This window comes from Amphiprion ocellaris, chromosome 2, assembly GCF_022539595.1.
Source record: "Amphiprion ocellaris isolate individual 3 ecotype Okinawa chromosome 2, ASM2253959v1, whole genome shotgun sequence".
Taxonomy (NCBI): Eukaryota; Metazoa; Chordata; class Actinopteri; family Pomacentridae; genus Amphiprion; species Amphiprion ocellaris.
The window spans coordinates 17679676-17694215 of NC_072767.1; the positions used below are offsets into that span (position 1 = coordinate 17679676).

At 35.5% G+C, this 14540-nt stretch overlaps 2 protein-coding genes across 2 annotated transcripts; both read right to left on the minus strand.

Moving 5' to 3' along the window:
• Nucleotides 1-548: 548 nt before the first annotated feature.
• On the minus strand, nt 549-3932 carry LOC111588468 (transmembrane protein 69-like). Its single transcript, XM_023298874.3, has 3 exons — nt 3818-3932; nt 2417-2461; nt 549-2303 (listed from the first exon to the last, which is right to left on the minus strand). The coding sequence occupies exons 2-3, from the start codon at nt 2459-2461 to the stop codon at nt 1521-1523; spliced, it is 828 nt and encodes a 275-aa protein (XP_023154642.2). The 5' UTR covers nt 3818-3932; the 3' UTR covers nt 549-1520.
• A 4647-nt stretch (nt 3933-8579) lies between these two features.
• On the minus strand, nt 8580-14217 carry tm4sf4 (transmembrane 4 L six family member 4). Its single transcript, XM_023291364.3, has 5 exons — nt 13744-14217; nt 12910-12999; nt 10889-11031; nt 9729-9915; nt 8580-9237 (listed from the first exon to the last, which is right to left on the minus strand). Exons 1-5 carry the CDS (start codon nt 13912-13914, stop codon nt 9220-9222), a joined length of 609 nt encoding a protein of 202 aa, XP_023147132.1. The 5' UTR covers nt 13915-14217; the 3' UTR covers nt 8580-9219.
• Between the last annotated feature and the right edge of the window lie 323 nt (nt 14218-14540).

Consider the following 14540-nt stretch of genomic DNA (forward strand, 5'->3'; position numbering starts at 1 on the left):
CAGTATTCCTCATTTTAGCTGTCTGATCCCAGACACGAATAAGGACAGTAGCAGCTCTGCTAATTTGTGGTACAAAGAGAAAATAATTGCCTTACAGCTATGCAATTGACATTTAACAGCTTAAAACTTGTAGTCTGGACAAATTAATAATTGTTCCTATAAAGGGGGGAACCTCTTTTTGATTAATCTGTTGTAAGCTTCACATGTTCCCAGAATGTGAATTTCAAGTTTTAGCTTAAAATACTGCACAGATTGTTTATTCTGTCCAGCATATCATACCCCTGACTTCAGCCCTGTTCCACACGGCTTTTGTAGCGTTTGCATCTTTAAATATCACTGACCTTATGCTGCCCATACTCTACTCTGGAAGAGGACCACAGCTACACCTCTCTCTGAGTCTACTGTGTTCAGTGGAACAATCTCCATTTCCACCATAAGGCCTAAACACCAAAGCCACACAGATTTAATGGATGCCACAGTTGTAGTGTTTGAGATTGTGAGGGTGTGAAATGGTACAAAAAGCATGAACAGGACGCTAACTTGATAACTCTCTGTGGCATTACTTTTTTATACATTATAGTAAACTACCAAAAATGAGGAAAGCCAGGAACATCTGTAAATCCTATGACTGAAAATACAAACAACTCTACAAATGTACAAGAAAAAACACAACAGTAAGCAGCCACATGCTGTCGCTTGGAGATGAACTTAGCAGATTTATTCCCTTCACCTTCCATGCTTGATTTGTGTCCAATTTCTGGAGGACAGGACTACCGTGTATGTCACCAATTTTACTAACTTAACTCTGGGTAAGTCACTCAGGAAAGTCTGCAAATACATGGACTCACAGAAAGGGCGTGCTATGGTGTCAAAAGGTCCAAACCAGAGCCCTCATGCACAATTTGATAGGACAAGCCGAAATCCGACTGCACTTAGCAAAAGCAAACTTCACTCTAAATCCATGAGTGACAACCTTTAAAAAGTCTACATCTATGTATGTGTCTAATGTGGAGGTTGGACCAGGAAGAATATAAATAATAAATTATCTTCTGGTGAAAAACTGTATATTGTAGCTGCATCTTTTAGATAGGAATTAAGTATGAACTAGTTACATTTTAAGACCATTTTAATATTTCCTTATACTGTGTAGAAAATGAAAATCCTTGACATTGGCTACTTCTAGTGGTAGTAACAAAATAACTGCTAAATACTTATTTCCTCTCAGTCGTGTTATCTACACATAGAGACTTCAAAACAATGGCTTGGTGTGGAAGACAAAACATTTATCTGTAACTTACAGAGAAAAAGTGGAACATCACGGAATTGCAGCTTGTTTATGAAGTTGGGTTTACATGAACTGTTTTGCTTGTACAGAATTTAGTGCAATAATGCACAAAATATTACTCCCAACAAAAACATTCAATCCAACAGACCTCTGGTTAAGACAATTAACAGGATCAAGATCAAGAAAAATCTTGAATCACCCAAATACAAATATGGTGCAACATAAGAATGTCTTGTCAATCTGAGAAAATTGTCTTTTCTGGGTACACACCATTCATTATGAGTGTACCAAGTAGAGAAAAAAATGCCACAGTGGTCAGGATGGCACGCAGGGCTTTGAACCAGCTGGGGTAAGTGGGAAGTAGAGACAGATCATAATGCAGTGATATTCCAAGTCCCATGATAACCATGGTGGCTGCAGGAACAATGCTGTCACTCATCAGCATGGTCACCCAGGCTAACAGGGAGGGAACCACGCTGTTGGTTAGGTTAATCCAGTCAGGTTTGGCTGGACTGCTGTCAGGAAGTGCGAATCCCCATCGAGCTCCACCCAGGAAAGAAACGATGGAGGCGGCGTAGGCTAGCTGGGCGTAAGCCAACTCTGGGTAGTAGCTCTCAGTCACAGCCATGAGCAGAGTTGGGGAGAGGAAGGGCATCAGCCCCGCAAACCCCAAATAGAGAGCAGGCTTGGGAGCTTTCCACAAGTGCTTCATGTCATAACGCAGCAGATCCAGCTCTCTGGGAGGAGGTTCAGGCTGAGCTCGCTTCTTCAGCTTCACAGCAGAAGAGTGGAAATGTTGGTTCCTCACCAAAAATGAAGCACCATGTGTGTGGGTTTGCTGGAAGAGCTCAGTCCTCCTGAATCCAAGTACAGCCAGAGGTTTTACTTGTCCAGTGTTCCTTTGTGTACACAGGAGCTTGGTGGATGAAGCCCAGCAGGAGGAGACAGATCCACCATCTGAGGCTCTGGTCAGAGCTGATGTCCAGCATCTTTGTGGAGGACCTGCCCAGTGCAGTACCTAAGAAGACATTCATAATGACATTTGAAATTAATGTTAGTCTTATAATTATACATGATTCAAAAAATAAGATGAAAGGTATGTTTGAAGGTGTGAAATCACATTTGTGTTACCTTCTGGGCTGCCAAGGTGCTTCTTCTACACAGAACAGAGAGCATCTGTTGAAAAATGAAAAAGAGGTCAGGAAAACACAAACACACAATAAAGGCTAATTCACTAACAATTAAAACTAATTCACCAAGAGTTTGAATAAAAAAGAAAATATAAACATGTAGAACATCTAATTATTTTTATTACAGAAACATTTCCAGATAATTTTCTTGATTAATGTTTAATAATCTTATATAAATTGGCACCTTATCTGTCAATTTTCATGCTGAAGCCAGTGAAACCTAAGCATTTCTTAAAGCATAATTTAATAAACATAAATTGAGTTTACATTTTCTACAAATTTAATGAATAGATTAAACAAAAAATATTTTTTTAAATAAATGTGAAATTATGGAGCAGAAATTAGAGAAATTGTCATAATATTGTTATCATAATAATACACAAAGAAACAAATAGGTAAGCAGAATATTTTACATGGAATCTCACACAAGAAATATAAAAACTAAAACAAGAAACAGGAGAACTTCTCTTAAAAAATGGTTCTCTTATCTTTAACACAGAGACGTTGGGACAAAAACTGATCATCTACCAAAAAATTATTTCTTATGTATCTGCACTATTTTAACTGGTCTGTCTCACGGATTATAACCAATCCAGTTATTTTTTCTGGTTAAAATAACTTCAAAATTCAACTTATATGATGCAGTTTTCCATCTCACTTCCATTTTAAAGCATCAAAAACACAAAATTTTGTTCATGAGAGTGATGTTTTAAATATTTTAGCCCACATGATAATTGCAAAACTAATACTTGTTTAATTTGTATATAAAACCCACAAGTAAATCATGTTGATTACAGTCTAAGCAAGGTCACTTCCAAACACGTGCAACCTAATAATTGGAAACAATACTATACAACTCTCTATAATCATCCTAAATGTCAGCCTGATTACACAAACTGCAATTTCTGGGGTCACAATCATTCAGCTACAATAAACGTTCAAGTTCCACAAAGAGAAACCTTTGGTATCACCATGGATATAGAGTTCTGTGTACGGCCTATTTGCACGTAGCAAAGGCAGAAATATACAAACCAGTAAATGCAGCTTTAACAAACAGCAGTCAGATTTGGGCCTGTCCAGTAAAACCCGCCTGTGCTTACTAATGTGTCTACACGTTAAAACTCCGCAGTGTCTCTGGAGGCTTACTGCACTTTTAGGTCAGACAGGTATATAAATGAGTATATGAACATTAATGAGTAAATGTTAGGCTGTAGATTGAACAGACGAGCTAACAGTTGACACAGGAGGTAAAACAAAACGTTTCTGAATAAACAGATGAAGTGCTTAACTGATCATTAAGGATGTTAAACCACAATTTCTGAAATGCAGATTTCATAGATACCTCTGTTTCAAGCTGAAAACCTCATAATATAAAGTTATTTCTCTCCGGGGTCAGTGTGCAGATGTCTCACACGACATTGAGCTGGTCGGTACGCGGCTTAGTCCCTCCGTGTTCGATATAAAGCGCTCAGAACTTCAGTTCCACAACAATACAGCGAGGAGGCAAGAAAAAACAGAAGTTAGATTTTTGCACAGTAATTCACAAAAACAAAACTAAATTTTTATATATATATATATAAATATATATATATATATATATATATATATATATATATATATATATATATATATATATATACATATATATATATATATATATATATATATATATATATATATATATATATATATATATATATTACAGTTAAAAAAAATAAACTTTTCAGGACATAGCCCTTAAATACAGGGAAATTAAAACGTGTTCATGTATTAAAATGCTGTACTTGTAAAACCTGGTTTGAACGCAAAACAAAACAAAACAAACAAACAAAAAACAGAAAAACTAAAGCCAAACTATATAGGATGACATGTTTCCGGAAGCTATTTGAGCAGCTAAAAAATATTCCAGACCCAACACAAAATTGAAATATCTGAAAATAATTCTGAACGACAAGACAGGTTTTTCCTCATAAAATTGTCCTGGCAGCTCTAACGGAGCTCCAACATTCATTCAGAGAAACGTTAAAATTAACCAGAACATTTATGGGAAAAAAAGTGGGCAAATGCAGTGATGCAACTATATTTAAGGTATAGTTTACATCAGTACATTTTATTTCGAAAAAAAATATTTTATATGTGACGTGACATGGTTAACTCCATATTTGTCATTAAAAAAATTCTTGTGAGGGTGACATCAATCATTCGCTTAACAAAAACAAAAACTGAATTCATAAAAAAGCATACTACTTAAATGGAAAACCCATAGCAGATACGAGAACACAGATTTAGAGGAGTAATAGTCAAAGCCTCTTCTTTCAATAGTAAAATTAGTTTTTTTTTATGACAGTACGACGAATCACAACTATGCGCAGTGACACACAAGGTTTCACAAATTAAATTTTTTTCTTTGGTTTAACCAGTTTTTACCTACGTAGTCCAGACTTGACCAGTCGAAGGTGTTGTAGTTTTAGATAACGTGGTTTTGATGTGGAGCACCATGTCCCACAATGTATGTCGACTGTGGAATGACGACATCCAGCCGGTAGATGGCAGTGTTTACAGCAATATTGATCTGAGATGGTTTTCTAACAAGTGAAGGAGTTGGAAAAGTAAACGAATTATCCCCCAAAAAAATATGGCGACGAAAGACGATTTAATGAGGGACTGGAAAGCGAATAAATGTTTGTGCGTCAAGAAGAATAACCAACATGTCTTGTGTGTCAACATTTTGACACCAAACACGGAGCTAAGTATGCTAACTTTAGCCTCCACGAAAATTCAAGACTTAAAAAACAGACTGCAGTCACAGCAGAATATGTTTACAAAAGCTGCAGCAAAAATGATGCAACTGTGGAAGCTCGCTTTATAGTGGCTGAAGAAATCGCCGGAGCTTCCAGGTGTTTTTCAGAGGCAGCATTTGTGAAGCGGTGTATGCTAAAGGTGAACAGACACACTTTTAACTGTTAGTTTGTCAAACACTGGCCCAGTAGACACGCAGTTATGTGACTTTTTCTTTAACTGTTGATAAAAGCACAGACAACAGTGATACACGGCATCAGGCCATTTTTTATAAAAAGTGTAAAGACCGACATGTCTGGATGTAGCTGTCATTCGTGGAGGACAATAGAAAGGGACGTTTTCTGTGTAGTATGTAAGTAAAATTAAATGGCCCTGTTAATCCATAAAAATAATAATTATTATTTTTGACAAATACATACTTTTTCTCTTATGTTTGAACATTAGAATTACACTACTTTTCTTTCTGTATCAAAATCATAATCAAATATATCATTATTTTATAGGCATTTACGGTTATAATGATAAACAATGTACATTATTGGTAAAAATAATTTTGTAATCATTTCTTTATAGATTTAAAAATAACTGGTGAAATCACAGAAAAAGTGAATTTAAAAATTAAGTAGTAAAATCACAGAAAAAAGTACACATTTTCAATACTGACAGTAACAAATACATAAAAAAAACACAAATAATGCCACAACTGTAAATACTGTCCAAATCAAAAATCTGTCAATTTACAAATTGATGTTTCTTTTCTAGTAATGTTTTACCATAGAATTACATCACTTTTCCTTCTGTACTAAAAATCAGTAAACAATATAACTATTTAGTAGGTATTTTTCCTTAATTGAAAGTTAAACCATTTTGTGACTGTTACAGATTTTTGCTATTTGGTTAAACACAGATCACAACAGATAGTAACAAGTAAAATAAAGTATTAATTATCTTGTTCATGTTAAGCCAAAACAACCAACAAAATACGATACAGCTATAAATGAAGTCCACATCAAAAGTCAGTATTTAAAAAAAAAAAAAAATTAAATGGTTATTTGTTGTGTGAGAATGTTAACCATAAAGTGACACTTTTTTACTGTCTAAATCAGAAAAAAAATTGCTAGTAATTATATTTGCTGTTATTTATGAGTGAAATTGTAGATTAAAGTATAAATTTAAATGTTGACTGTGAAAAAAAGCAAAAACAACATCAACATTTTTGCTGTAATATCATATTTACATTGTTTAAGTTAAAGCATTTGTTGTTTTTATTTAAATCAGCTGTGTTCCGTATTTATTGGTTATTATTATCTGTAATTTAACCAAACAGGGAAGATCAGTACTGCAACAGTTACAAAATAAATTAGCAAAAATATGTATTTTTTCTTTTAAATGACAACAGATGAGCATGAAATCATTTATTTGTCACTGATTTCAACCCAGAAAGAAAAGTGGTGTAATTTTCCAGTCAAACATTTTCACAGAACAATTGAGTATTTGTATAATCACACAGTTCTGATTTGAACAGAATTTATAAATGTGCCATGTTCTTTACAGTCAGCATGTAAATTAGTACTTTGTTTTCTGTGACTTTACTAGTTATTACGTGGAGTTAAACAAAACAGATAAAAATCTGTGAAGCAACAGTTCAACCATGATTTACCGTTAATATGCAAAGTTTGTTTTTCAAGTAACAGCAACTATATGTGAAATACAATTTTAATTGCAAACCATTTTAAGAAGTTACTTTACAGATTTCCTTTGTTTTGTTTAATTTACAAATAAATAACGAGTAAAGTCACAGAAAAAAGTACAAATTTATGTATTGACTGTATAAAGAAAGAAAAAAGAAAATAAATAACATGTCACCACTGTAAATATTGTCCAAATCAAAGATCTGCCATTTTCTAATATATATTTTTTCTCTTTGTTTGACTGCAAAATTTTCTTTGTGGATTGAAGTCCATGACAAATACATAATTATTTTGTAGGTATTTGTCATGTTTTGAAAGATAGACTATTTTGTAACTGTTATTTCACAGATTTCCCCCAATTTCCTGAAATGACAGATAATAATTGATAAAATTAAGGAAAAACAGTGTTAATTTACATTTTGATGTTAAAACGTAACAATCAACAAAGAAGGATGAAAAAGTAAAACAAAAAAAGAGTCCACACCAAACAGCTGTATTTTCCAAACACAAATAGTAATTTGTTGTTTGCCAGCATTTCATGAAGTTACACTTTTCTTTACTGTATTTGAATCAGCAAAAATCTTCTTTTTATTGTGCTGATATTTGCTGTTATGTGAGAGAAAACTGATGTATGTAAAGGATTTCAAAATAAGAAAATCATTTCTCAAAGTGTGATTTTATAGGTGGACCATACAACTAAGAAAAAACAGGCCCAAACTGTCAGTAGTGTCCACATCAAAAATCTGTAATTTTTTTCTTTTAATTTAAATCACCTAACCTTTATTGTATTCTTGATGAGATTCAGAATGTTCAGGCCTCAGTAACACAGAGACCTCAGTGGATCTGCTTTTTTACAGATGCAGCTCCAAGTTTTTCTCCATTCTCTGGATTTATCTCAGCTTCTTCACACTCATGGTTTCATGTTAAACACGGGGAACATTTGTGTTCCATGGTTTTGACTTATTGGGAAATCTCACTTTGGCTGACATGAATATGGTCAGGTCACCAGCTGGATGTGCAGATATTTTCTTACACTAAAAATTGTTTGTGTTGTGTATTAGGTATAATGTGTAATCAGTCTTTTCAATGCTAACTGTGTGTATCAAGTGTGCTCAGAGTTTTCAGCTCACTGGACCAAAAAAGAAAAATATAAAGAAAGGCATGCTTACAACAAATATATAGCATTGCCAGTTTTACCTGAGTTATATTGACCATGCTCAAAAATATCTTGCATACTTGTGGTGTATGGAGTTTGAAATGCTTTTTCTACTTTTAAAGTCACTTTTATATTTGCACTGTGACAAACAATTAGAGTTAACAGAGGTTGGTAGGCAATAAAGTCTCTAAGTGAGAGTATAATACAAAGTTGGGTCTAGTCTACGAATTTTCAGTAATTCCTTGCAGAGGTCAATACAAACAACTTGTTATTTAGTGAAGCTATGAAACAGTATGGCCTATTAAATCATCTTTAGTGACACATTGGACAAGTTGGAGTCTCATAAGAAAACTCATAAATTCCTGCACATGTTGAGAATTTTGTAAACTTATGTGTAAAAGATATTTCTGTGACATAGCATACTGAACAATTCACCTCAGTCTTCCAGTGAGACGACAAAAGAAGAAGATACCAGATTTTAATAGCACAGGTGCAGATACAGATAGTGGTTACACATTGGTTTTATACTTATTGCCCAGCAGAGGGCAGCTAGCAAACACAAAATTCCTGATGTAAAGACAGGACATTTTTAAAAAAGTTTTTTTTTTTTTTAAAATTTAGTTGTTTAATAACCTGCTCATTTCCTTGAGTTTGTCTCCATTAGAAAAAAAAACACAGTATTTAAAATATTCAAAGCAATCGTCTGCTGATCACGTGTTTTCCATGAATACTGTATATCAAAAATAGGATCTTTATGTCATTATTTAAAGCAATGTAACCTCTGCAGAATCAAAGAATGATACAAATAAATGTTGCAGTAGGAAAATCATTAACTACACACATTAGTGTTGAAAATTAGTTGCAGCAGGTGCTCATTCAGATTTAATATTAAGCAGACGGAGCCACCATTGCTTGCTAGAGGGTAAATAGGAAACCTTTAAAGAACTCTGTCATTTCCACAGTGCTTTTATAGAAGTTGTACACCATGAACAATGAGCTCTTGTCCTGAAACTTATTACTACAGAATGCAGGCTAAAACTTGACCTCTAAAAACAGAATAAATACAGAAAAACAGCCGTGTTCAGCCACAGGAGGTGCTCAGACAGCGCCGTCGCTCTGAAAGACAAACATAATTACCATTTTCATGTGTTTTGCTCCCCAAGTTTGATTAATTTGTTCACTAAAGGTAATCCTTAATCTGTAAGTTCTTATACTTCCAACTTGCTAACAAATTGAAAGGACAATATACTGTATTCTAATTAAATCTCTCTCTCTATCTTTCTCTCTCTCTATCTTTCTCTCTCTCTCTCTCTCTCTCTCTCTATATATATATATATATATATATATATATATATATATATATATATGTGTGTGTGTGTGTGTATATAGCCTGCTTTTTTAAACTTTCAGATTAGTCCAAACATGTGTAATGTTTTATGTTAATATTTCCTTACATTTTACTAATATATATTGCTTTGTTAAGATAATTTTCTTCTATAGCGTGGTAATTATAGTTGAGTTCAGGTTTCCCTGCACATTGAAGCCAGTTAATCTCATCAGTAGACTTAAATGTAGTGAATACAGTTGATATCAGAGTAGACACTGACCCCTCCACAGCAGCCACAGCAGTCCCCACACAGAGCTCCCAGCAGGCCGTTCACCACCTGAACAGCACACAGCGCCATCTGGATCAAACCCATGACCAGCAACACGGAGAACAGAGACAGATGCCAGGACACCACGTTAGGCGGCTCTTTGCAAGCATCCCAGGCAGTTTTGTTGGACAGATAGTCTCTGGAAGAGGAGGATGAGAAAGAGACAAAACTTTAATCTGTGGACGCTCAACTGTGCTGGATAGCAGGTTAGTTAATGTCTACTTAAAGTCTGGTGACATATGTTAGGGTGCTGGTGACCTTAGATTAAAAAGTGAACCTACAGAAAGGTAGTACAGTAAAATCAGTTACCTGAAACACTTGTTAAAATAATGACATTTAAAGAATTGGTTTAACCAGAACCAGAACAACAAAATGTCTGGAGATATCTGAGATTTCTGATGTGACATCAGTACCACAGAGCTGTTCAAAACACTAAAAGATTATTGGAATTAAAAATAACTCAACAGCATCTTCATACATCTCAATTCTGAATAAACCACATATCTCACTGTGAGCAGCAAGACCTTTCACCTCTTGTGAAACAGGATCAAAGAAATTCCCTGTCTTTCTACCAAAGTAGTTGTCCCTGTGCAAAAAGGTGTTGACATCAAATCCATAGCAGACCTGGATTAAAGATCTAAGGGATAAAAACTAACCATAGAGCCAAACTGATGGCTTCAAGAGCCAAAAAGATGAATCCACCTTTCCTTATCCTTTCTTTCCATGCATGTAGCAAAACTCACTGGGCCAATAAAACAAAACTACAGGCCTTCTCTAAAGCCAGTGTTTGATTTGTGTATTTTGTGTTACTGTAGAAACATGGCAGACTCTATGGTAGAGGACACGTTCCCTTGATAAGAGAAATACAACAATTCCTATTTTTCAGGGAGTCTGCACAAATGAAAACATAATTATGAATAATATACTATTTTCTGCCAATAGAGCCTCCTTAACCCAACACACTGATGATTTATGTCTTTATATCTTAGGATAGTAAAATGCTTTTATGTAAAAATCAAAACTCTACTGAGAATTTTTAGCTCAAAGAAACCATATGTCCATCATTACACTGGTAGTCATGTGCATAATATAAAATAATAATCGTGCCTTACACGTTTAAGAAGGGATAGTCCCACTGATTTGCTGTAATATTAACCACACACTGAGGTCCTTGGTTGATGGCCACAGCAGAAACAATAACTGAGTATCCAGCACCGACAACACCGACAGCTGCAAACAGTATAGAACTCAGCATCTACATGGAAAGACAAGGAAAGTACAGTCAGTCACATTGGGAATCAATACATTCATCTACCTCACTGTAACCATCTTAATCAATGACAACAGTGAAGCTTTTGTCTTGGTGTGCAGAGACCAGGACCAGGGCCATGACCACTGTAAGTGAATGTGTGTGAGATCTGACAGACATTTGTTTGCCGATTCTCTCCTCATACTCGCACACCTGCACATTCCTCAAGCATCGATCAGTGTGTGTCTCTGCAGCACAATGTTGCTTTGTTTCAGAAAGTTAAGCGAAACTCCCATCAGGGGAATGTCTTTTTACAGCTAACGGATTCTCATTCATTTGTGTGCATGTGTTTTCACATTTATTGCTGTGTAAATCATGCAGGGTGTGTACATAGTGCCTCTGTGTTTGTTTTCCATTACACGCTCTGGGTGATTAGAGTCCACAGTTAACAGGTGACATGCAGTAATAGATCAACTGTAGAAGTCGCCTAATGCTGCCTCTTTTATTAATTTATTTTTATTAGGTCATTAATAGGAGTTCCTTATTTTGGGGTTTTAAGCTATTTTTGCTAAGACAAGAAGTTAAATTGACAATCTGCATTTTCTGCGCAATGAAAACTAAACAAGGTCCTCCTGTGATGATAGCTCTTGATGGCTGTTGTACCGCCAAAGATATTTCATAATCTGTTTTCCACCCAGAATGGACTTCTTATAATTAGATTTTCACGTTTTAAAATTCTAATTAATACATAATTACATATTACCATTCACATTATGTTCTAGGTGGCAGTCATCTAATACTGCCCTGACACAATGATTGTCCTTTCACTCCAGTTAAATCTGGAATTTAGGGATACAAAAAAAAGAAAAACTTTGTCCATGATAACAACACTGAATGACCTGCGTTCTGTCCTGCTATTGTGTGTAGCGTCTCCACTGTCCCAGCTTAGTATCAATGGACAGTATTTGATTAAAAACTGTCATGTACTTTAAGCACAGATGTTATTTACAGACGTTAATACTGTTATAAGTTATGTGGAAACATGACAGTTAGCAGTGGAGAGCATTCTAAGTTTCTGCTTGATTACTTCGTATTATTCACTGTCAGTAGTTAACAGGAACAAACTCAATAAGGTTATTAATATGTGTAGCAAGACTAAGGGTAAAAAAACAACACAATATGGCACTGCTTTTGGAATCCCGAGTGGTTAGAAAATGGCGGGCAGTCCTCAGTGATGCACACTCCCTCTCTATAGTGAATACGAGTTGTTGCCATCAGGACGGAGAAACATGAAATGAGGGTCAACTGCATTTTGTTGAATTCAATCCTTGATCGTTGGCAATTTTGTTGTGGAGCACTTTGGCATGTATGCTACCGTTCAAAGGTTTGGGGTCACTTAGAAATGGCCTCATTTTTGAAAGAAAGAGAGAAAGAAAGATAACATTAAATGAATCATAAATCCAGTCTAGACATTGTTAATGTGCTAAATGACTATTCTAGCTGGAAACAGCTGAGTTTTAATGGAATATCTACATAGAGGTACAGAGGAACATTTCCAGCAACCATCACTCTTGTGTTCTAATGCTACATTGTGTTAGCTAATGGTGTTGAAAGGCTAATTGATGGTTAGAAAACCCTTGTGCAATTATGCTAGCACATGAATAAAAGTGTGAGTTTTCACCTAGGTGACCCCAAACTTTTGAACGGTAGTTTAAGTTCTGCTTGCGAATGTAATGTTCTAATCTTTTCTGCTGTGCATGAATTTATCCGACAGTTTACACAGAAATAAAAAAAACAATAGTAGTAACTGAAACTAACTAATTAACTAAATAACTGGACACTCGAGAGCGATAGTCACGGTAAAGTAGTTGAACAGAGACTTACTGCAAATCTCCTTCCGCAGCTTTCGTTGCCACAGCAACCGCAGCAGTCATTGTTCTTCAGACCCAGGAAGACCAGAGCTGGGAAGATCATCTGCCACACAAACACACCACACGTTCATAAATACACACACACAAAGAGTTGATGAGATGATGAATTATTGGTTCCTTGACTGTGTGCAAGAGGAAATTGAACTGCCTGATCTCCCATCACAGTCACTAAGCTCTACGGGCTCATGGCAAGTTAGGCAACAACAACAGATTTCCCCAAGGTTCTCTAATTATTCTGCAAACATGCCATCACAGTAATTTGAAATAAGAACGTGAATTCACTACAGATAGTCATTTTAAACTATTTCATCAATTCATTAAAGACGTTACAATGATACAATTTGCTATACTTAATTACCTGTATCTTAAAAAAAGTTGATATTTCAGTTTCTTTTAATTTTTAAGTATTTTTTTCAGACAATTATGAGAGCAATAAAGCACTCGAACTTTACTTTTCTAAAAATTAAAATACAAATTTAAATTCATAAAATTAGGGTTTTACCTTTTTTCAATCATTATGTGTAAAAGTAAAGTGCATAAATTCAGATTTTGGACTGTTGGTGAGACAAAACAAGCAGTTTGAAGACAATACAGCTGGCTATTACATTAGGTCTTTTTATGCTTTTTTCATTTTTTAAGATCAAATAATTACAAATAAATCATTAATATGCATTTAAGTCTACACCATAAGACACAGTCATGATTCTATTATGAAACGTATTGTTTTTGGTATTCATATTTTCTTATAATTTACAAACTCAATTTTACAGCACACTAATACACTCACCAGCACTCCTGATCCTAGAATGCCTCCAAAGTACCAGACCTGCTGTGTGATGTGGTCGCTGTCCACAGACTTTCCTCCGGGGAAGAAGAGCAGGATGTTGCACAGAACACAAATAATGGACAGAGGCATCAGACTGATCCCCAGACATTTGGCAAAGCCTCCTGAGCACATTCTGACACTGATGCTTTAACCACCACTGACAGAAACAACTGCTGAGATTAGAAAACTCTCCACCTAAACTAGCCTTTTGGTCGAATTTTCTGATATTAAGATCTTACAAAACTTAAACTTCAATCAAGCCTGGTCTTTGTCTTCTTCAAGCAAGTCAGGTGATAGAATTTGAGATGCCAGTGAAGAATAACGTTCTACTTGTTTGTGTAAACCTATTTTATCTACAGCTGCACCCTCCCAACACCTCTGTAAACCTCTTAAGCTATACTGCCAGCATCCCCTGTCCTGTTTCTGAGGAGGGTTGATGCTTCATTTGAGCTTTTATAGACCCCACGCCTCTTCGTGTGATCTCACTGCTTCACTTTTATACCAGCCAGCTGTAATATGGAAGGATCTCACACAAGCACACATGTAATGTGCAAACACATGCGCATGCTCGTGGCCGCATGCAAACACACAGATATCCATTAATGCAGGATTACATACCTGTGTGTGCACACAGACACACCAGTGAAGACACTGTGGTCTCAGTGGTTAATGTTCAACCATGCGTTTTGTGTACATGGAGACAGAAGAGGAAATGACAGTTGGTCGATACAGCAGGGCCCTCATGGATGATCTGCACC

Excerpts from the sequence above, each read along its gene's own strand:
- tm4sf4 (XM_023291364.3), bottom strand. The coding sequence starts at position 13,914 with ATGTGCTCAGGAGGCTTTGCCAAATGTCTGGGGATCAGTCTGATGCCT. Across the intron at positions 13,000-13,743 it reads TTCTAGGATCAGGAGTGCTG|ATGATCTTCCCAGCTCTGGT; the intron begins GTGAGTGTATTA and ends TTTGTGTGGCAG. Across the intron at positions 9,916-10,888 it reads GACTATCCCTTCTTAAACGT|AGACTATCTGTCCAACAAAA; the intron begins GTAAGGCACGAT and ends CTCCTCTTCCAG.
- LOC111588468 (XM_023298874.3), bottom strand. The coding sequence starts at position 2,461 with ATGCTCTCTGTTCTGTGTAGAAGAAGCACCTTGGCAGCCCAGAAG. Across the intron at positions 2,304-2,416 it reads GCACCTTGGCAGCCCAGAAG|GTACTGCACTGGGCAGGTCC; the intron begins GTAACACAAATG and ends ATGTCTTCTTAG.